A 23,949-nucleotide genomic window follows, 5' to 3' on the forward strand; every position below is an offset into this window, starting at 1 on the left:
ACCGCAACTAATGAGACCCCTCACGAATGTGTGCTTGCCTTCCCCAGGAAGTCCACCTCCGGGGTCTCGCTCCCAACATGGCTGACGTTCCTGGATCCGTCCTCCTCCGGAAGCATGTGCAGACCCATAAGTCGGACCCCTTGGTCGAAAAAGTCAACCCCTTACATGCAAACCCGCAGTACGCCTACTTGGCACACCCCGACAGTCGGCAGGACACTGTCTCCCTCCGGGACCTGGCACCCGCTGGATCCTCATCCACGACCCCCAACCTGACACCGCCCCCCCCCCCCCCCCCCCCCCGCGGTTGCCTCATTCACCCCTGCGCCACTTACCCTTCCTCCAGTGAACCTCACCACAGCCCCCACCCCAGCAGGGACTGTCCTCCCACTGGATCTACTCAGGGGTGACGAAGACGAGGACAACACGCTCCCGGAGTCGCAGGTGACCAAGTCGGCGCCCACATCACCACCAGAACTGAGGCGATCGCAGAGGAGGGTCAAGGCCCCCGACAGACTTAACTTGTAATGTTTTCCACCACCCCTGCCGGACTTTTTTAACATGGGGTGAATGTGGTAGTCACCACTGGTAGTATATATGTATCACAGCACTGCCCGTATATTAGAGGTACAAGAGTAAATCCCTGCCTTCTGGCTCCGCCCAGTAGGCGGCCTATAAATGTGTGTGCTCTTCGGTGCTGCAGCCATTCTGGTTCCAGCTACAGGAGGCACATCTTGCTCAATAAAGCCTCGATTGTTCCACTATTCTGATCTTTGTGGTAATTGATGGTTCCAGCTTCCTTGAACAGGCGCCGGAATGTGGCGACTAGGGGCTTTCCACAGTAACTTCATTGAAGCCTACTCGTGACAATAAGCGATTTTCATTTCATTCATCACCTATGCAGCCATGAATCGGCCTCGTCCTGTTCTTATTTCTTCATTAGAATCCCTACAGTGCAGGAGGTCATTCAGCCTATTGAGATTGCACCAACCAGTGGCATGCAGAGGGGGGGGGGGGGGGGGGCGACGGTGCATTGGCCCCGGGCATCCATTGGATGGGGGCATCCAATCAGAGAAGGAAAAAAAAATTTTTTTTTTTTTTAAATTTTTTTTAAATTTAGATTACCCAATTATTTTTTTCAATTAAGGGGCAATTTAGCGTGGCCAATCCACCTACTCTGCACATTTTTTGGGTTGTGGGGGCGAAACCCACGCAGACACGGGGAGAATGTGCAAACTCCACACGGACAGTGACCCAGAGCCGGGATCGAACCTGGGACCTCAGTTCCGTGAGGCGGTTGTGCTAACCACTAGGCCACCGTGCTGCCCCAGAGAAAGAAATAAGATAGTAATTTTAAAATTTCAGGGGTGATAAATCAATTTTTGGAGGCTCACCACACTGCAGAGGCAGTTGTTAGCCCTTTATTCCTTTAACAAACAGAGTTGTTATCTCTGGGTTGTTACCCGTGCCACGTGCTAGTGAAGTGAGAAATAAGGAGAGAGAGGAGTTGAACACGTGGCTACAGGGATGGTGCAGGAGGGAGGGTTTTGGTTTCCTGGATAATTGGGGCTCATTCTGGGGTAGGTGGGACCTCTACAAACAGGATGGTCTTCACCTGAACCAGAGGGATACCAATATCCTGGGGGGGAGATTTGCTAGTGCTCTTCGGGGGGGTTTAAACTAATTCAGCAGGGGGATGGGAACCTAAATTGTAGTCCCAGTGTACAGGATATTGAGAGTAGTGAGGTCAGGGATAGGGTTAAAAGTTCGAAAGAGGGCACCGGCAAGCAGGACGCTGGTTTGAAGTGTGTCTACTTCAACGCCAGGAGCATCCGGAATAAGGTGGGTGAGCTTGCAGCATGGGTTGGTACCTGGGATCTCGATGTTGTGGCGATTTCGGAGACATGGGTAGAGCAGGGACAGGAATGGTTGATGCAGGTTCCAGGATTTAGATGTTTCTGTAAGAACAGAGAAGATGGTAAAAGAGGGGGGGGGGGGGGGGGGGGGGGTGTGGCATTGTTAATCAAGGAAAGTATTACGGCGGTAGAAAGGACGCTTGAGGACTCGTCTACTGAGGTAGTATGGGCCGAGGTTAGGAACAGTAGAGGAGAGGTCACCCTGTTGGTAGTTGTCTATTGACCTCTGAATAGTTCCAGAGATGTAGAGGAAAGGATTGCAAAGATGATTCTCGACAGGAGCGAGAGTAACAGGGTAGTTGTTATGGGGGACTTTAACTTTCCAAATATTGACTGGAAATACTATAGTTCGAGTACTATAGATGGGTCAGTTTTTGTGCAGTGTGTGCAGGAGGGTTTTCTGACACAGTATGTAGACAGGCCAACAAGGGGCGAGGCCACATTGGATTTGGTACTAGGTAATGAACCCGGCCAGGTGTTAGATTTAGATGTAGGTGAGCACTTTGGTGATAGTGATCACAACTCGGTTATGTTTACTTTAGCAATGGGCAGGGATAGGTATATACCGCAAGGCAAGAATTATAGCTGGGGGAAAGGCAATTATGATGCTATTCGGCAAGATTTAGGATGTATAGGATGGGGAAGGAAACTGCAGGGGATGGGTACAATCGAAATGTGGAGCTTTTTCAAGGAACAGCTACTGCGTGTCCTTGATAAGTATGTACCTGTCAGGCAGGGAGGAAGTTGTCGAGCAAGGGAACCGTGGTTTACTAAGGAAGTTGAAGCACTTGTCAAGAGGAAGAAGAAGGCTTATGTTAGGATGAGACATGAAGGCTCAGTTAGGGCACTTGAGAGTTACAAGTTAGCCAGGAAGGACCTAAAGGGAGAGTTAAGAAGAGCGAGGAGAGGACACGAAAAGTCGTTGGCGGATAGGATCAAGGAAAACCCTAAGGCTTTCTATAGGTATATCAGGAACAAAAGAATGACTCGAGTAAGATTAGGGCCAATCAAGGATAGTAGTGGAAAGTTGTGTGTGGAATCAGAGGAGATAGGGGAAGCGTTAAATGGATATTTTTCATCAGTGTTTACACTGGAGAAAGACAATGTTGTCGAGGAGAACACTCAGGTTCAGTCGACCAGGCTAGATGGAATTGAGGTTCAAAAGGAGGAGGTGTTAGCAATTTTGGAAAATGTCAAAATAGATAAGTCCCCTGGGCCAGATGGGATTTATCCTAGGATTCTCTGGGAAGCCAGGGAGGAGATTGCAGAGCCTTTGTCCTTGATCTTTATGTCGTCTTTGTCGACAGGAATAGTGCCGGAAGACTGGAGGATAGCAAATGTTGTCCCCTTGTTCAAGAAGGGGAGTAGAGACAACCCTGGTAATTATAGACCTGTGAGCCTTACTTCGGTTGTGGGTAAAATGTTGGAAAAGGTTATAAGAGATAGGGTTTATAATCATCTTGAAAAGAACAAGTTGATTAGCGATAGTCAACATGGTTTTGTGAAGGGTAGGTCATGCCTCACAAACCTTATTGAGTTTTTTGAGAAGGTGACCAAACAGGTGGATCAGGGTAAAGCTGTTGATGTGGTGTATATGGATTTCAGTAAGGCGTTTGATAAGGTTCCCCACGGTAGGCTATTGCAGAAAATAAGGAAGTATGGAATTGAAGGTGATTTAGCGGTTTGGATCAGTAATTGGCTAGCTGAAAGAAGACAGAGGGTGGTGGTTGATGGCAAATGTTCATCCTGGAGTTCAGTTACTAGTGGTGTACTGCAAGGATCTGTTTTGGGGCCACTGCTGTTTGTCATTTTTATAAATGACCTGGAAGAGGGTGTAGAAGGATCGGTTAGTAAATTTGCAGATGACACGAAGGTCGGTGGAGTTGTGGATAGTGCTGAAGGATGTTATAGGATACAGAGGGACATAGATAAGCTGCAGAGCTGGGCTGAGAGGTGGCAGATGGAGTTTAATGCGGAAAAGTGTGAGGTGGTTCACTTTGGAAGGAGTAACAGGAATGCAGAGTACTGGGCTAATGGCAAGATTCTTGGTAGTGTAGATGAACTCGGCATCCAGGTACATAAATCCCTGAAAGTTGCCACCCAGGTTAATAGGGCTGTTAAGAAGGCATATGGTGTGCTAGCCTTTATAAGCAGGGGGATTGAGTTTCGGAACCACAAGGTCATGCTGCAGCTGTACATAACTCTGGTGCGGCCGCACCTGGAGTACTGCGTGCAGTTCTGGTCAGATAGACTTCAGATGGTTTCACAGGTCGGCGCAACATCGAGGGCCGAAGGGCCCGTACTGCGCTGTAGTGTTCTATGTTCTATTAACATGGTGTACCCTTTCTGTCTTGAGAAAATGGTGCTTCTCCCCATCCCCCCACACGCATGCGCATGATGTACGTGGTGCAACCATCAAAAGCAACAAGCAGACGTGGCTGTTCGTTCCTGCGTTTCCTCGAGTCATAACTCGTCTTTTCTTCAGCTTTTTGTGCATCTAGATTAGTTCTTTTACCACTCAGGTCAGTGAATAGCTCTAGAACAGGTGCAACTAGGTTTTTTATAGGTTTTTTGGTGATATTTAATGAAATATTTACGTGTGATGTAGTAAGAGTGAAGCCTGGATGTTCAGAGGACTACTATGGCATTTAATCTCGGAATAGGAGACATTTATTCCTTAACATGCTAATATTCAAATACAGATACCACTAATTTGTAAGTCTATGATATAAATTGCACAAAATTATCAGTGGAGAATCAGTGTGAAATAATTTGATACGAAGGAACAAAGAAATGAAATATGGTTTATCCGTCTGCAACTGACCGATTGTTTACCATTTTCTTCCCATTTTCTCATGCGTCTTACGGTTTTTGAGATAAAAAATGAAATGTTACGAGTATTTCGTGTACAGCCGAGTGGAGCACAGAACAGGAAAAAAAAGAGGGCCAGAGTCGAAGAAGAGTCCCATCAAAGAGGGGCATTAGATGCATGGATAAAAAGAAGTAAAGAAGAAGCAGGAGAACCTGGAGAAGTAAAAGATGATGTGGGTGCAGAGAAGGATTTTTCTGATACAGATTCAGCTCGGTCAGAACATAATACTCTCTCTCCTCAGTCTCGTTGTCAGGATGATGATCCATGTGAAGAAAATAAAGAAGATTTTAACATATTTTTGCAAAGAAGCGATTTTGGCTGTTTGAAGAAACTGATTCCAGATCATTTGAAGATGACAATATTACAATTTGGCCCTGAAAGATATCAGAATAAAAGTGGTTCATTTGCTGAGAAGGATGGGAGATCATTTTCCAAACAGTGGTTTGATAAAGTTTCCACAAACGGAGAAATTGTGGAGAGAAAATGGTTGTTATACTCTCCATATCGGAAAGCATGCTACTGTTTTGTTTGCTTTTTGTTTTCAAAGGAGCATTTGTCGTCTGTGTCAAACTTTGGAAAGGAAGACGGTTTCTCCACTTGGAGAAAATTAAATCCAACAATACTTGACCATGAGAAAAGCCCTTCTCATAGAGCTCACATGAGGGAATACCTGAACCTCGTAGTTCGCCTCCATCATTCAACCACGATAGATGCTGAACTTCAACAGCAAATGTCTGCTGAAAAGAAAAGATGGAAAGCTATAACTGAACGGATTGTCGAGGTTATATCCTTTCTGGCAAAACAGAATCTGGCCTATCGTGGACATCGAGGAGAAGGAATATCTGGGTTATCAGAGCCAGGGGAGACAGTCAGTGAAAATACAGGAAACTTTCTAGCAACAATCAGACTTTTGGCCAAATATGATGACATCTTAGCAAAACACTTGCAGAGAGGGAAAGAGAAACCAAAAAGTGTCACCTACTTGTCCAACAGAATTCAAAACGAAATAATCAATCTTCTTGGTGAAACTGTCAAGAAAAATATAATTTCCGAAATTAAGGACGCAAAATATTTTAGCATAATGCTGGATTCAACTCCAGATATTGCCCATGAAGATCAGGTTTCTGAAATTCTGCATTATGTTCATATTGATGAAAACAGAAAAGTAGAAATAAAGGAGACATTTCTGGGATTTTTTCAAGTCAACAAGAAAGATGCAGTCAGCCTGGTAAATAAAATTCAGGAAAAATTGGAAGAAGACAAAATTTCCATGAATGACTGTCGTGGTCAAGCATATGATAACGCAGCAGTTATGGCTGGAGTGAGAGGAGGTGTTCAACAAAAAATTCTTGAAGTTAACCCAAAAGCTGTGTTTGTGAACTGCGAGAACCACAGCCTCAATTTGGCCTGTGTCCATGCAAGTGAGGTGCAACCTGTTGTTACATTTTTTGGCATTCTAGAAAAACTCTTTACTTTTTTTTCTTCATCTACTTCTCGTTGGGAAGTGTTAAAATCATTTGTCACTCGGACTGTGAAAAGACAGTGTGACACAAGATGGAGTTCCAGCCATGATGCTGTGCAAGTAATCCACGAAGAGTGTGACAACGTTATTGCAAGCCTTCAACACCTGCTGGAAGGAGAATTTTCAAGGGAAACTAAATCTGATGCAGGATCGCTACATCAGATAGCGATCAACAGTTCTCTATTCAACAGTTCCCGTTTATAGCTTTATTAAATTTTTGGTACTCAGTTTTATCATCAGTGGAGAAAGTCTCAAAACGTTTGCAGGATCCGAAAATGGGGTTCCATGAAGCTTCTTGTGATCTGAGAGGACTTATTCATATCTTGAATTTGAAGAATGATGAAATTATCCACAATGCAATAGATTTAGCCAATGAATATTGTGAAAATTGGGGAATACCAATTGCACGAACAAGGAGAAGAAGAATAATGCCTGGAGAGTCAGCAAGAGATAGTGGACTGACGGCACAAGAAGAAATTAATGGAGTAATGGTAGAGATTGTGAACAGATTAAAAACTGAAATTGAAGACCGCAGTGTCCGTCTTCAAAGACTCAGTGACCGATTTTCTTTTCTTCTGAACTTGAATTCAGTAGTGATTGAAGATGAACAAGAAAGAGAGAAATTAAAAAAGGAATGTTCAGACTTTGCAAATTATTATGACAATGATGTGGTTGCAATTCAGTTATATGACAAAATTATTGATTTTGTGATGCTCCTTCGAGCTGGAGGGAATAGAGTTCCCCCTGATCCTAAAGATGCTCTGGAGTCTTTACTGCAGTATGGGAGGGATGTCTTTCCGACGCTGTGTGTTTCATACAGATTACTGCTTACAATCGCATTTTCAGTCGCAAGCTGTGAAAGGTCATTTTCAAAACTGAAATTAATAAAAACATATCTGAGGTCTTCTATGTCACAGGAGCGACTGACCAACCTGGCTTTAATAAGCATTGAAAAAGAATTTCTCACAGCTGATGTAAAAAGTGAAGTAGTTCAGGTGTTTTGTGACAGGAGGTATCATTTGGGGAAAAGAACTTAATAAATTTGATTGATTTATATTAAAATCGAATAAAGCGTTTATTTCATGTTTCATCTGTGTTTATATATTCAAAATGTTTTCCTTTCTCATAATATTTCTCAGTATATTAGGCCTTATACTTGAGTCTTTGGGGCATACAATCAAGATTTGCCCCGGGCATCACCAGACCTCTGCACGCCACTGGCACCGACCCTCTGAAAGATGGGTCCACTCTTCTGTCCACCCGGCTATATCCCCCTAAACTAATCTGCACGTCTCTGGACACTAAGGGGCAATTGAGCATGACCAATCCACCTAACCTGCACAATTTATAATAATGTCTGTCACAAGTAAGCTTACATTAACACTGCAATGAAGTTACTATGAAAATCCCCTAGTCGCCACATTCCGGTGCCTGATCGGGTACACAGAGGGAGAATTCAGAATGTCCAGATTACCCAACAGCACGTCTTTTGTGACTTGTGGGAGGAAACCACAGCACCCGGAGGAAACCCATGCAGACACCCAGAGAACTTGCAGACTCTGCAGTGACCCAAGCCGGGAATCAAACTTGGGACCCTGATGCTGTGAAGCAACGGTGCTAACCACTATGCTACTGTGCTGCATATAATACACATCTAACCTTCTCGCTTCAAAAACTGATCCTGGGATGTAGGTGTTGCCGGCGTTAATCACCCATTTCCAGTTGCACTGAGAATGTGTTGGTGGACTGCTTCATCAAACCACTGCAATTTGATACAACTGAATGGCTAGTTAACAATAAACATTGGTATGGGACTGGAGCGACATACAAGTTAGTCTGGGCAAGGATCCCCACTGTTTTGAACAGAGGTTATTCATTAACTGCTGTCAGGATCTTGTTGGCAGATATCTCCAAAATCAAACAGCTTTACGGCTCTGCTTCAGTTAAATGGATTGTTGTATATGGTAGCGGAAGGTTTCAACTTTTACCTCCGTGTAGGTCAATGCTTTCTCAACAGAATGGAAGGAGAGCAAGTGGGAGTTCCCACGTATCCAATGACAACAGAGTGAGAACATGTAGGAAAGGCTCTTTAAAATCATAGAATTTACAGTGCAGAAGGCCACTCGGCCCATCGAGTCTGCACCGGCTCTTGGAAAGAGAGCCCTACCCAAGATCCACACCTCCACCCTATCCCCATAACCCAGTAACCCCACCCAACACTAAGGGCAATTTATCATGGCCAATCCACCTAACCTGCACATCTTTGGACTGTGGGAGGAAACCAGAGCACCCGGAGGAAACCCACGCACACACGGGGAGGATGTGCAGACCGCACAGACAGTGACCCAAGCCGGGAATCGAACCGGGGACCCTGGAGCTGTGAAGCAATTGTGCTACCCACAATGCCACCGTGCTGCCCCTAAATTTAGAGTACGCAGTTCATTTTTTTTCCAATTAAGGGGCAATTTAGCGTAGCCAATCCACCTAGCTTGCACATTTTTTGGGTTGTGGGGGCGAAACCCACGCAAACACGGGGAGAATGTGCAAACTCCACACTGACAGTGACCCAGTCCGGGATCGAACCTGGGACCTCAGCGCCGTGAGGCTGCAGTGCTAATCCACTGCACCACCGTGCTGCCACAGAGATGCGATCTTATTCAGCCCTGGATTTCACTGCATTTCCTTCTGATGACCAAATGATTAGGCAACTGCTTTTAATCTTAGTTGTTCAATTGGATTGGATTTGTTTATTGTCACGTGTACCGAGGTACAGTGAAAAGTATTTTTCTGCGAGCAGCTCAACAGATCATTCAGTACATGGGAAGAAAAGGGAATAAAAGAAAATACATAATAGGGCAACACAAGATATACAATATAACTACATAAGCATTGGCATCGGTTGAAGCATACAGGGTGTAGTGTTAATGAGGTCAGTCAATAAGAGGGTCATTTAGGAGTCTGGTGGCATTGGGGAAGAAGCTGTTTTTGAGTCTGTTTGTGCGTGTTCTCAGACTTCTGTATCTCCTGCCCGATGGAAGAAGTTGGAAGAGTGAGTAAGCCGGGTGGGAGGGATCCTTGATTATGCTGCCTGCTTTCCCCAGGCAGCGGGAGGTGTAGATGGAGTCAATGGATGGGAGGCAGGTTTGTGTGATGGACTGGGCGGTATTCACGACTCTCTGAAGTTCCTTGCGGTCCTGGGCTGAGCAGTTGCCATACCAGGCTGTGATGCAGCCAGATAGGATGCTTTCTATAGTGCATCTGCAAAAAGTTGGTAAGGGTTAATGTGGACATGCCGAATTTCCTTAGTTTCCTGAGGAAGTATAGGCACTGTTGTGCTTTCTTGGTGGTAGCGTCGATGTGGGTGGACCAGGACAGATTTTTGGAGATGTGCACCCCTAGGAAGCTAATTGAAGCTAATCTTGAAACAGCAATTCCATCCTGATCACCGTATGCTTTTAACCTCTCCGTCCAGTTCTGGATGAATGAATTACAGCTCTAAGTCCATTAGGAATGTGTGTGGTCCTGATCACACCTATCGTGTTCAACAGACAACATCCCAAACAATATTCAATTCAATCCAGTTCCAATTTTACTGCCCACCCGAAAATACATTGCAAGTACACGACTTTTTCAATTACAATATTGAACTGGAATTTCACTCCGGTTGGGGCTATATAAGTGGGGAGATTGGGATCAAAGGTTTATGGGGAGAAAGCAGGATTAGGCTATTGAGTTGGATGATCAGCCATAAATGGCGGAGCAGGTTCGAAGCTCCTGCTCCTATATTCTATGTATCTGTAGTGTTGATTGGGAATATCCAGACATCAATGCGCACGCCAGCGCAACCCCTCCGCCACCCCCACCAACAGATTTTCAGGATATTGGAGGCCCTGCAGAATTAGCGCGGAATTGCAAGATGCCCAATATTGCGCTGATATATGTTGACCTTCACAAGAAAAATGAAACAAACTTCAAACATGATTGGATATATGGAAGTTGACGGAGATTGGAAGAACAAATGGCCGCCCCAAGGGTTTGCTGAAGAGTGCGACATTGGCTCAGTAAAGGTGATTCTGGGACTCCAATAGACTCGCAAGGCTGAGCACTTGTGGAGCAGAAATCAACATTGAAACATTAAAGAGGCAAAGAGCAGTACCTTTTAGAGAAACTATGCAGTTGGGTTTAACCCATTCAAAAACTCACTTCTATTGTCCCTGCCCGTTTGCACCCCGCTGCAGTCAATCACTGAGGCTGTACAATCTCAGCATCATCGTTCTATTGAGCGAAGGTCCATCTCTTAACCAAGACTGTTCACTCGTCAACATTAGTTGCCTCTTCCCCCTCTCTAACCCAGCAAACTCCCCCTGAACCTCCTCGTCCCATCAAATATGATTTTTCTCACCTCGATTACCCCGCACTCTCCATCATCCACCTTCCAAAACTTTCAGTGCAGCCAGATGGCAGTCCCTTCCTTCATGTCCTACACTTGTCACCACCATCGCCACACCCGCCTGCAAGGTACCCACGTGGAAATTCACTGCCTATCTCTACCCCTCCTGCAGTAGCCCCTCCCAAACCAGTCCTCCAACTCCAGCCTCAACTGCAGGCCCCCTGTCCACTTTTTCCTCATTGCCAGCGGCCAATCTTCCTGTTGCCTCTTTGATAGGCTCCGAAATCCTCGGATAAACATTTCCAAGATTAAAACAGCGACTATGCTTCAAAGAAGTACTTAATTGGCTATAAAGTGCTCTGGGACATCTCGGAGCCGTGAAAGGTCCTGTACAAGCTCGTCTCCTTCAGAGATTCTTCCTCCTTCGCTTCCTTTCAAAAAACCTCTCCAAAAAGTCCATCTGTTTGACTCTGCTTTCTGACAATTCTCGCACTTAGCTCAATGCCTGTTGTTCTACAATTTCTCTGTGGAAGGTGCCTCAGCATTATCGTGTGTGTTAAAAGGGGCTGTAGGATTTGTAAATTGTTGGATATGGTGGGCTGTGGAACCATTCGATCCCAATATTGCTCATGCCCACCCAATAACTGAACAAACCGAGTGACAACACTGTGAGGCGAGCAAGGGGCACAAGGTGATGGCAAATGGTCGACTTTGAAATTTGCATAATTACTTAAAACACAGCAACGAGGCTCTGCACCGTTTGAACAGGGAAGGTGGGGTTGGGGTTGCTGATTGACGGAACAGGCTCGAGGGGTTGAGTGGCCTATTCTTGCTCTGAATTCATATGAAAGTATATAACAGGATTTCAAAGGGAATTGACGTAAATGCTAGCACGGCATTGGGTGCAGAAAGTTCATGGGCTGCAAATTAATGGTTGCCGGCGCGATGGAAGTCGCCCCTTTGCCCGCCAGTCTTACTGATCAGCTTCACCTCCTTGATCACGATATCGTGAGTGACCGCCTTGCACATGTCGTAAACGGTCAAGGCCGCCACGCTGGCCGCCACCAGGGCTTCCATCTCCACCCCAGTCTTGCCGGCGGCGCCACAGGTAGCCGTGACGACGGCCGCCAGCCGGGCCTCGTCCAGCTCCAGCGAGACGTCGATGCGGTGCAGCTGGACGGCGTGGCACAGCGGGATGAGCTGGGCGGTCAGCTTGGCCCCGCCAATGCCGGCGAGCTGGGCCGTCACCAGCGCGTCACCCTTCCGCAGCTGGTTGGCCTGCAGCAGCCTGTAGGCCCGCTCCCCCAGCAGGACCACGGCCTGCGCCGAGGCTGTGCGCTGCGAGTCAGGTTTGCCGCCGACGTCCACCATGACGGCCCGGCCCCGCGCATCGGTGTGAGTCAAGTGCTCTGCCTGCCTGTAGTCTGTCGTCGTGCACTCACCGGCGAGTCCACCAGCCGTCAGTCCCAGCCCTTTCGAGTCGCCCATGCCCTTTACCCTGCTTGAGCAAGGCCACGCATGTTGGCGGGCTGAAATCTCCTGACCATCAGACCTGGCCACAGTGCTGAGGCACCGGGAGCCTCTCTCGGCCAGTCTGCCACTGTCAGTACAGTATGTTCTTAGCGCAGGCCGGACCGGGCTGGCTGTGGATCCCACTCCTCCATGAAAAGTTGGCAGGCCTCCCTCACTTGTAAACACATCATTCCGGAATGTTCTTCCCATCGGAGCAGGCAGCGAGCTGTTCCAAATTGGCTGTCGGTCCGGTTGGATCAAATTTACGATTCCCTGAGCACTGGAAGAAACAGGATCTTGCCCTGAAAACAGAAACAGAACTGAGTGAGGAGGACAGAAAGACAAAGTGAAGGATAATGAACTGGAAGAGAGCACTTACTGCACTCAAATGAGGGCCGGCATGGTGGCACAGTGGGGAGCACTGCGCCCTCACAGCTCCAGGGACACGGGTTCAATTCCCCCCCCCCGGGTGACTCTGTGTGGAGTTTGTACTTTCTCCCCATGTCTGCGTGGGTTTTCTCCGGGTGCTCGGGTTTCCTCCCGCAGTCCAAAGATGTGCAAGTTAGGTGGATTGGCCGTGATAAATTGCCCATTAAGTGTCCAAAACGTTAGGTGGGGCTACTGGGATAGGGTGGAGGTATGGTCTTAGGTAGGATGTTTTTTCCAAGGGCGGTGCAGACTCGATGGGCCGAATGGCCTCCTTCTGCTCTGTAAATTCTATGATCTATGGTTGCCATGTGCACCGGAGTGTTTGGGGCCTCTTGTCACCTGGCAACCGTCGAAGTGTGTACGTAGAAGCCTGAAGAGTGCTGCGTTGTTGGACGTGCCATCTTTTTGGAGCAGGCATTAAATCGAGGCCTCACTATGTGCCCACGACACCTGCCGCTGTTTGCAGGATCTAGCAGTGTGTAAGCTGCCTGCAGTGAATCCCCACGGCGACTACACTTTGCAAACATTTCATTGGCTGGAAAGCACTTTGGGAATTCCTCCTGCCGTGATTGGACGCTGGAGAAATGAAGGTTCTTGCTATTGTTTTGAGGCCCCTGCCCACATTAATTCACACATCTCAAGAATACAGACATGCAGAGTCACATCAGACTAAGGCATTCTGCACCCTCACAGGAGGGCAGCAATTACCACCTGGATCCAATACGGGCAGTAGCAGCCACAGGAGTAACAAAGTAAATTTCCCATACGGGAGATGGCATGCAATCATGGTTGTATCAATAAAAAATTTTTTTTTTTTATCAGCTATAGCGAAATGAGAAACTGATTAGGGTTGTGCAGCGTTATTGGCCTCCTTCTTTTAGGAAGGGTATGAATGCATTGGAAACAGTTCAGAGAAGGTTTGCTTGTCTAATAGCTGGAATGGGTGGGTTGTCATACGAGGAAAGGCTGGATACTCAAGGCTTGTATCCACTTTTGAGGAAACTTGATTGAAACACAAAGATCCTGAGGGGTTTTGACAAGGTGGATGTGGGCACGACGTTACCCCTTGTGGGAGAATCGAGAACTATGGAGGGGGGGGGGGGGGGGTCACTGTTTAAAAAATAAAGAATTTTCCATTTCAGACAGAGTTGGGGAACAATTCTCCCTCTGCAGAATTCCGAGGCTTTGGAATTCTCTTTCTCAGAATCTTTGAATATCTTTAAGGCAGGGGTAGATAGATTGTTGATTAACAATCGGGTAGAAGGCTATCGGGGATAGGTAGGAATGCAGAGTTGAGGCCAGCCATGATCAAATGGTGGAGTAGACCTGATGGGGTGAACGGCCCAATTCTGCTCCTACATCTTATGGTTGCAATCAGACCAGCTATGATCGTATTGAGTGGCGGGGCAGGCTCAAGAGGCTATGCCCGTTCGTAATGCGTACGACTATGAGCCAGCAAGTGGAGCGAGAGTGGGTATTTATGAGAGAATCTATCCCCCTTATAACCAGTCATTTTATTTCCCTGCCTCTCTTCCCGAGTCGTTTTATTTCCATTCCGCTCTTCCTGGAGCTTAAGGAGCTGTGGGATTGCTGGGGTTGGTTGGGAGGGAGGGGGCGGGGGGGGGAGAGAGAGAGAGAGAGAGAGAGAGAGAGAGAGAGAGAGAGAGAGAGAGAGAGAGAGAGAGAGAGAAGAGGATGAGGTGTCTGCTCATGAAGCTGTAACCATCATGAGTGCGTGAGGGGCTAGCTGCCCCTCAAGTCATATGCTGGTACCTTGATAACCAAGCGGAACACCGCTCCTGCGTGGGATGCAGCCGAGGTCAGCGGAGATGATTTCTTGTGCGAATACGACCATAAGATTTAGGAGCAGAATTAGGCCACTTGGCCCATCGAGTCTGCTCCCCCATTCAATCATGGCTGATATGTTTCTCATCCCCATTCTCCTGCCTTCTCCCCATAACCCCTGATCCCCTTATTAGTCAAGAACCTATCGATCTCTGTCTTAAAGGCACTCAATGACTTGGCCTCCACAGCCTTCTGCGGCAATAAACAGTTTAAAGATGTCCACAGCCTAAATTTATATTCCCACTTGACACAAGTGCACGCTTTTTTCTTTCACAAGCTCAGGTCTTTTCCAAAACACTTTGCAGCCAATAGGAGATTTTTTTTAAAAGAGAAAGAAAGTGCAGTGTCTGGTCAGCCAAGTTATGCCAACCGAGCTCCCAGAAATAACATTGCAACAATCTTTTCTCAGCGTTGGTCTCCAAATAAATACCGATCAGTGCACAGCAGGGAGAATGCCTTTGCTCTTCAAAATAGTACCAAGAGATCTTCCGCATTCACCCCAGGGCCCAGATGGGGGTCTCTGACAGCAGCACTAACACACAGTACTGCACTGGAGCATTAGCCAAGGTTTCATATTTGGGAGGGTGACATAAATCCTCAACCTTTGAACTCAGAGGTGGGTGAGTCACCACCTCACCCAACAAACACTCGGGCGGGCATTCGATATATAAAGACAATTGGCGAAAGAACGAGAGATGAGTGGAGGTCTTTTAAAAAAAAAAATTAGGTTCCAAATCCTGATCTGCATCCCGAGCACAAGAGAAGCAGATACGGTCTATCAACCTGTTCCGCCATTCGACACGATCAGGGCTGATCTCGGGCTTCAATTCCAATCCCCGCTCCTTGCATTCCAAAATTCCTCGAGAGAAAAATCTGTCTATCACAGCCCGAAAACGTGTTCAAGGACGGGGCAGCAAGGTAGAGTAGCGAATTCCCAAACATTCCCAATCCCTTTGGGTGGAGAATTTTCCCCTCATCCGAGTCCTAAATAATCGTCCCCTTGTCCCGAGTCTGTGTTTTAGACACTCCAAATGTCAGAAACGATGGACTGCATGTTCTCGCCCTCTCCGCCTGCGCGATCTCGCAGTCACAACAAAGGCTCCCACCCCACCTGTCTGGGGGCGTCAGGCGAGCCTCGCAAAACACACCGAAGATCGCAGTGCCGGCCAGTGGTCGCCAATGGAAAATACGCCATGGATGGGCCTGGAGATTCCTGCCTAATGTTTCAGCGTCCACTCTCTCGGGCCCCTTCAGAGCTTTGCAGGTGTCAATTAGATCCCCGGAGAGGGAGCTGAACTCTTTTCGAAGGAGCCTGAGGGGGGGTCACGATGGGCCGAATGTCTGGAGGATTACATAATACCGAAGCAGTTACTGGTTCTGCCGGTGAATGATGACTGATTCAAGCTCTCGAGGGCCGCTGTCTCTATAACAGTTTCCAAACAGACTGCGGGGTTAAGCGTGGAGGGGGAATAGGGATTCAGATGTATAATTAAAGAGCCACGCGAGTGGCTGCTGAAGAAGATGTTTGCTTGTTTTCTTCCTTTTGCACAAAGAATCTTGAAAGGAAAATGCCAAAAGATATTATATACTTCCATAAACCTATCCAAGCCAGCATATCACATTCTCTCCTCACATCCTCTGAAGTAAAAATAATAAATAAAAACATTTGGCTGCATGTTGCTGAGCCTGGAACAGGCCATCCACGTGGGGATTAGGCGTAAGGATAAACTTGTGTTAGGTCCCAAAATGTATTTCCTGTCTCAGCGAAAAGGCAGCACATTCCCGGGATCCACGCCAAGGTTCACCTGCTGAGATGCCGGAGAGAAGGGCTGAGCCGCCGGAGAGAAGGGCTGAGCCATAGCAACCGAGCTCCCGACGGGACGCCGAACACCAGTTCACTCCAAGTTACACTTCTGCCTTTCACCGAGAGCTGCCCAGTCCTGGGGCCGGCCTCAGCTGTTAACAAGAGGGCTCAGGAAGGGGCAGGTGGAACAACTGGGTCAGGAGCGAGGACATTGGATGCCCCAGGGATGCTCTACCATCGAACTAGGCCCAGGGCTGATCTATACCGAGACCTAATTATACTATCTTTGTTCCAGAGTAATTGCACTCCGACCACAAATATTAAACAACCTTGAAAGAGCCCAATCCCCCACCTTGGGAACCTGTATGACCCACAGCAATTTGATAGCTCTCGAATACCCCATTCCTTTAATACACAAACTGGGGGCGGGGGGGGGGGGGGGGGGGGGGGGGGGGTCTGGCTCTCCATTACCAAAATCCTTTGTTTTGAAAGTCTAAAAACCCTCAAATGGTAGCAAAATCCCCGGGACCTGATGAAATGTATCCCAGGATGGTTGCGGGAGGCTAGGAAGGAAATTGCGGGTCCCCTGGCAGAGATATTTGAATCTTTGAGAGCCACAGGTCAGGTGCCTGAAGATTGGAGGGTAGCAAACGTTGGGCTTTGTTGAAGAAGGGCCGCAGGGTAAAGCCTGGGAACTAAAGACCGATGAGCCTAATATCTGTGGTGGGTAAGTTGTTCGAAGGTATTCTGAGAGACAGGATCTACAGGTATTTAGAGAGACAAGGATTGATTAGGGACAGTCAGCATGGCTTTGAGAGTGGAAAATCATGTCTCAAAAATTTGATTGAGTTTTTTGAAGGGGTAACCAAGAAGGTAGATGAGGGGAGTGCAGTCGACGTCATCTACATGGATTTTAGCAAAGCCTTTGACAAGGTACCGCATGGTAGATTGCTGCATACGGTTAAATCTCACAGAATCCAGGGTGAGGTAGTCAATTGGATACAAAATTGGCTTGGCGACCGAAGACAAAGGGTGGCTGTAGAGGGTTGTTTTTTAAAACTGGAGGCCTATAACCAGCGGTGTGCCTCAGGGATCGGCGCTGGGTCCACTGTCATTTGTTATTTATATTAATGATTTGAATGAGAATGCAGGGGGCATTATTAGTAAGTTTGCAGATGACATCAAGATTGGTGGCACAGTGGACAGTGAAGAAGGTTATACAAGATTGCAACAGGATCTTAACCAACTGGGTCAGTGGGCTGATGGAGTTTAATTTGGATAAATGTAAGGTGATGCATTTTGGTAGATCAGGGCAGGACCTACTCAGTTAATGGTAGGGAGTTGCAGAAAGTTACAGAACAAAGTGATCCAGGAATACAGGTTCATAGCTCCTTGAAGGTGGAGTCGCAGGTGGACAGGGTGGGGAAGAAGTCATTCGGCATGCTAGGTTTCTTTGGTCAGAACATTGAATACAGGAGTTGGGACGTCTTGCTGAAGTTGTACACGACATTAGTAAGGCCACACTTGGAATACGGTGTACAGTTGTGGTCACCCTATTATAGAAAGGATATTATTAAACTAGAAAGAGTGCAGAAAAGATTTACCAGGATGCTACCAGGACTTGAGTTATGAGTAGAGTCTGGATACACTGGGTCTTTTTTCACTGGAGAGTAGGAGGCTTAGGTGTGAACTTATAGAGGTCTATAAAATAATGAGGGGCACACATAAGGTAGTCAACATCTTCACCCAGAGAGTAGTAAGGGCGTGGAATGCCCGGCCTGCAACAGTAGTGAACACGCCAACACTAAGGGCATTCAAATGGTCATTGGATAGACATATGGACGATAAGGGAATAGTGTAGACGGGCTTTAGAGTGGTTTCACAGGTCGGCGCAACATCGAGGGCTGAAGGGCCTGTACTGTGCTGTAATATTCTATGTTCTAAAGGTAAGGGAGTCTAAAATGAGAGGGCATAGGTTTAAGGTGAGAGGGCAGAGATACAAAAGGATCTAGAGGGGCAATTCTTTCACACAGAGGGCGGTGAGTGTCTGGAACAGGCTGCCAGAGGCAGTAGTAGAGGAGGGTACATTTTGGTTTTCAAAAAGCATTTAGTCATTTATATGGGTAAGATGAGTATAGAGGGATATGGGATATTGCCTGGCTCTTTTTTGGCGCAAATGTAACTTGCCACTTGTCAGCCTAAACCTGGATACTGTCCAGGTCTTGCTACATTTGGATATCGTCTGCTTCATTATCTGAGGAGTCGCGTGTGGTATTGAACCGTGTGCAGTAATCCGCAAATATCCTCACTTCTGACCTTCTGGTGGAAGTGAGGTCATTGATGAAGTAGCTGAAAATGGTTGTTTCGCAGACACTACCCTGAGGAACTCCTGCAGCAAAGTCCTGGAGCTGAGATGACTGACCTCCAACCACCACAACCATCTTCCTTTGTACCAGGTATAACTCCAACCAGTGGAGAGTTTCCCCTGATTACACTGACTCCAGTTTAGCTTGGGCTCCTTGATGCTATACTCGGTCAAATGCTGCCTTGATGTCAAGGGCAGTCACTCTCACCTCTGGTCTTCAGCTCTTTGGTCATTCTTGAACCAGGACTGTAATGAGGTCAGGAGCTGAGTGACCCTGGCGGAACCCAAACTGAGCGTCCGTGAGCAGGTTATTGCTGATGAAGTGCCGCTTGATAGCACTGTTGATGACCCCCTTCCATCACTTTGCTGATGATGGAGAGTAGAGGGATCGGGCGGTAATTGGCTGGGTTGGATTGGTTTTGTTTCTTGTGCCCAGGACACCCAAAGCTGAAAAGCTGAAGGAAGATCCCCTGGCACAAAGACAGAAGCGAAGAATGAAGAAACAAGAGGAGGAAGTATGTTTAAGCGCAAAATGAAGTCAATATTACGTACTGCTCCGTCACCCACCGATCAGGATCATGGGCCTGTTCTTCATCTGTGATATGTTAAACATCCCTGGAAAAAAAACCAGTGGATTAAAGGGTCATCAACTAAAATGGCCCCTCTACCCATAATTGATTTGAAAATGTGTTATCCTCACCTCCAACTCAATTATCGATTTTTTAAAAAGCTACCATAAAATAGAGTTTATAACCGAAAGTGTGGCCATTTTTTTCTAATTGAAGAATCATGCCACACAGGAGACCATTCAGTCTACACTGCCTGTGTCGGATCTCTTGAGCTACTATCCAGCTAGGCCCAAGCTGCTGTCCTTTCCCCATAGCCGTACACAGTTCCTCATCCAAGTCTCCGAAAGTAAGCCTGGGGAGTGTCAGTAACCAGAGGCCACATAGCCAGCTCCCATGGTGTCTTGTTCCCCCAAACACTCGTGTATCATAGAATTTAGAGTGCAGAAGGATACTATTCAGCCCATCGAGTCTGCACCGGCCCTTGGAAAGAGCCCCCTACATAAGCCCACGCCTCCACCCTATCCCCGTAACCCCAGCTAATCTTTTTTTTTTGGACACAAAGCACAATTTAGCATGGCCAATCCACCTAACCTGCACATCTTTGGACTGTGGGAGGAAACCGGAGCACCCGGAGGAAACCCACGCACACACGGGGAGGATGTGCAGACTCCGACAAACAGTGACCCAAGCCAGGAATCGAACCTGGGACCCTGGAGCTGTGAAGCTAACCACTGTGCTACCGTGCTGCCCATATGGAGCAGCAGACAGACCCTCCTCTTGATCCCGTTTTGTATAACCTTAGGGTGGCCAAGTTTAAAATTTCCTAATCCTCCGAACTGACAGATCATTCAAATATCTCTTTTAAAACAACAGTTCAACCCTTGCTTCCCTCTGCCAGCCCGAGTTCGTGACGTGAAGCACTAGAGATAGGCAATGATATACCCATTACATGGTTAAGGTGCCTCTGTCAGTTCTTTGACAGTTGTCTAATTAAACTGGGGGCCGGTTTAGCTCAGCGGGCTGGACAGCTGGTTTGTGATGCAGAACAAGGCCGGCGCACGGGTTCAATTCCCGCACCGGCTTACCCAAACAGGAGCCGGAATGTGGCGACCAGGGGCTTTTCATAGTAACTTCATACTTGTGACAATGAAAGGTTATCATTATTCACAAAGGCCCCGCCTTCTCAACCTTGCCCACTCGCCCGAGGTGTGGTGACCCTCAGGTTAAATCACCACCAGTCGGCTCTCCCCCCCCCCCCGCCCCCCTCAAAGGGGAAAGCAACCTATGGCCTTCTGGGACTGTGACGACTGTACTTACTAACTAAATCCAACCTCCTGCTCTCTCCTCATGGACCTGCAAGTTCCACCCCCTCCCCATGCCCTCCCTTCAAATTTATTTATTATAAATTTAGAGTACCCAATTCACTATTTTCCAATTAAGGGGCAATTTAGTGCGCACCAATCCATCGAACCAGCACATCTTTGGGTTGTGGGGATGAAACCCATGCAAACACGGGGAGAATGTGCAAACTCCACACGGACTGTGACCCAGAGCCGGGATCGAACCTGGGACCTCGGCGCCGTGAGACTGCAGGGCTAACCCACTGCACCACCGTGCTGCCCTTTCCCTTCAAATTTACATATCCAAGTTTCTTTTGGAAGTCACTGTGGTATGGTTCTACATCAATCATCCTTTCAGCCAATGCATTGTGGAGCGTAATAGCAGGCTGCACTCAAAGATAAACACTAATTTATCCCACTGGTTCTTTTTGGCAATAGTCTTAAATCCTGTTACTGACCTCCCTGCCACGGGAAACAGTTTCTCCCCGAGTTACGCTCCACGATTCTCAATCGTTCCTCCAGGGGGGAAACATGCCGTGATCGTAACCTTACCCGCGTGCTGCTTCTTCTTCTTGCCCACCGCTGTTCCGATAATCTCCAGTATGTCCTCCTCTGTGGCCCCTGAGCGCAGCAAATCCCTCAGGGACACTTCAGTATTCCCAAAGAGGCACACCTGCACGTTAAAACAGAAGCGGCAGCTGAAAAGTATGCGTGCGGACTTCCAGGCAATTCCCTGGAGGCTCAGTCAACGAGATCTTACAGTTGTTGCTGTTTGGGGGGGAAAGGGTAAACACTGACACTGCCCTCACCAAGTACAATGTTATAAAGTATTTACAGGACAGAAACAGGCCACTCAGCCCAACAGATCTATGCTGGTGGTTATGCTCCAAACAGGAGCAACACAGGTGGAGAAGGTAGTCAAGAAGGCATACAGCATGCTTGCCTTCATTGGCTGGGGCATTGAGTATAAAAATTGGCAAGTCATGTTGCAGCTGTATAGAACCTTAGTTAGGCCACACTTGGAGTATAGTGTTCAATTCTGGTCGCCACACTACCAAAAGGATGTGGAGGCTTTAGAGAGGGCGCAGAAGAGATGTACCAGGATGTTGCCTGGTATGAAGGGCGTTAGCTATGAGGAGAGGTTGAATAAACTCGGTTTGTTCTCACTGGAACGACGGAGGTTGAGGGGCAACCTCATAGAGGTCTACAAAATTATGAGGGGCATAGACAGAGTGGATAGTCAGAGACTTTTTCCCAGGGTAGAAGGGTCAATTACCCTTTTTCCCAGGGTAGAAGGGGGCATAGGTTTACGGCGCGAGGGGCAAGGTTTAGCAGAGATGTACGAGGTAAGTTTTTTTTTATACAGAGAGTAGTGGGTGCCTGGAACTCGCTGCCGGAGGAGGTGGTGGAAGCAGGGACGATAGTGACATTTAAGGGGCATCTTGACAAATAGTTTAGATGGGCAGCATGGTCAGCGCAGGCTTGGAGGGTCGAAGGGCCTGTTCCTGTGCTGTACTTTTCTTAGTTCTTTGTTCATTGTCCCACCCCCGTTCTGTCTAATTCTGTCCATCCTTCTATTCCATTCTCCCTCCCGATATACTGGCAATGGAGGCAGTCCAGAGAAGGTTCACTGGGTTGATCCCGGCTATGGAGGGATTTTCTTATGAGGGGAGGTTGAGTAGGTTGGGCCTGTACGCATTGGAGTTTAGGGAATGAATGGTGACCTTATTGAGACGTATAGGATTCCCGGGAAGGTGTATTTGTCAGGGTAGATGCCGAGAGGTTGTTTTCCCTTGTGGGAGAGTCTGGGACCAGAGGGCATAATCTCAGAGTAAGATGTGACCCATTTCAGACAGAGATGAGGAGGATTTCTTCTCTCAGAGGGTAGTCAATCTGTGGAATTCTTTACTGCAGAGAGCTGTGGAGATTGGGTCGTTAAGTATTTTCAAGGCGGAGATAGACAGATCTTTAATCAGGAAGGGAACCAAGTGTTATGGGGATAAGGCAGGAAAGTGGAGCTAGTATTAGTCATGATCTCATTGAATGGTGGAACAGATTCGATGGGCTGAGTGGCCTGCTTCTGCTCCTGCATCTTATGGTTCTGATCTAGCTTCCCCGTAAATACATACATATATAAATAATGAATCTAAATCAGGGTTTATCAAAGTGCGAGTCGCAGCCAGGTGTCGTGAGGGTTGTGGAACGATCGGTTGCACTGTTTCTGCGGTGGTCCCGATTGTGGGAGAAGCGGCCATCGGCTGCTAGCATCTTTTACATGGAGAATGGCACCCGCAGCCGCCTTTTAAATGAGTAGGAAATGGGGCTGTGTGCAGTCTTCCGGCCAGAAGCAGCAGCAGTGAGCAGGTGCGTGCGCCCTGCACGTACACTTGACATCAAATCAACCTATATGTACGTGCTTTTGGCGCCAAATCACAGAGGAGAGCTTCTTCTATTTTCTAGCTGCTGGCAAGCAAAGCAAGAGGACTGTAAAGATGAATTGTTTTCTTACAAGAAAGAGACGGTCAGAGACACAATTCGGCAGTGTATCTATTTGCCAGGATCTCCTGTCCAAATGGGAAACTGGGAGAGGGGGTGGAAAAGGTGGGAATGGTGGGTGCTGATCCATCGCAGATGATGACCAACAAAAGGAGGGCAAACTCAAAATTAAGGCCCGGTGTCTCCAGCCCCTTTACCTTCAGATTGCCATCAGCGGTGATCCTCAGTCGGTTGCAAGAGCCGCAGAAATGTTCAGACATGGAGGTGATGAATCCTATCTGGCCCTGGAAGTCGGGGACCCTGTAAGCCTAAAGGAAAAGAACTGGAGGTGAATTCCCATTAAGCATCCAAAAACATTCCCGAGTGCCAGGTCCCCTCGGGTATTGCTTTGAAGGTTCTCCCTTCCTTCGAGCTGACCCTTGGACAGGGAAATGAGAAAATGGACTGGGTCAGAGCCGTGGAAAGGCAGCCTCAGGCCTGCCCCAGAGGCCTCGGAGGTCGTTCAGCCACAAAGCAAACAATTCTCCAGCGTCCCCTTGACGGGTTCTTGCTGTATTCAGCAACACAATGGGCCCCTCAGCTCCTAGCCTCAAGGACTGGGTCATTCCCGCTGTAGCTGGATATGGGGGGGGAACTTACAGACCAGCCCCCATCCAGTTCTCACTGGAACGAGTGACGATGCAAACCCACCCACATGATGCACCAGGATCAGCGGCAGCGACTGCAAATCAGCCTGGAGGAGGGGCGTGGTGGTGGGCAAGGGTGGGGGAGGCAAAAGAGATTTTTAAAAAGTAGCACTGGATTTAAAAAATAAGTAAATCTGGAAGATACTTGGGTACGAGTAACCAAAATAAAATCCACAGTGATCTGGCTCCAAACTTCAGTATGGTGG

At 47.6% G+C, this 23,949-nt stretch overlaps 1 protein-coding gene across 3 annotated transcripts in view; it reads right to left on the reverse strand.

Annotated features, from left to right (window-relative positions):
- Positions 1-9,873: 9,873 nt before the first annotated feature.
- Positions 9,874-23,949, reverse strand: part of mocs1 (molybdenum cofactor synthesis 1) — a 40,261-nt gene continuing 26,185 nt past the window's right edge. Inside the window, exons 7-10 of one of the 3 annotated variants that reach the window (XM_038799049.1) lie at positions 23,255-23,365; positions 21,114-21,234; positions 19,220-19,267; positions 9,874-12,511 (exon numbers count right to left, since the gene is read on the reverse strand). In XM_038799049.1, the coding sequence (XP_038654977.1) occupies positions 11,625-12,511; positions 19,220-19,267; positions 21,114-21,234; positions 23,255-23,365 (1,167 nt within the window). In that variant the 3' untranslated portion in view covers positions 9,874-11,624. Of the gene's footprint in view, positions 12,512-19,204; positions 19,268-21,113; positions 21,235-23,254; positions 23,366-23,949 lie in introns of all 3 variants that reach the window. The other 2 variants (XM_038799051.1, XM_038799050.1) reach the window with 2 other exon arrangements.

The sequence above is a fragment of the Scyliorhinus canicula genome, chromosome 6, assembly GCF_902713615.1.
Source record: "Scyliorhinus canicula chromosome 6, sScyCan1.1, whole genome shotgun sequence".
NCBI classification, from domain to species: domain Eukaryota; kingdom Metazoa; phylum Chordata; class Chondrichthyes; order Carcharhiniformes; family Scyliorhinidae; genus Scyliorhinus; species Scyliorhinus canicula.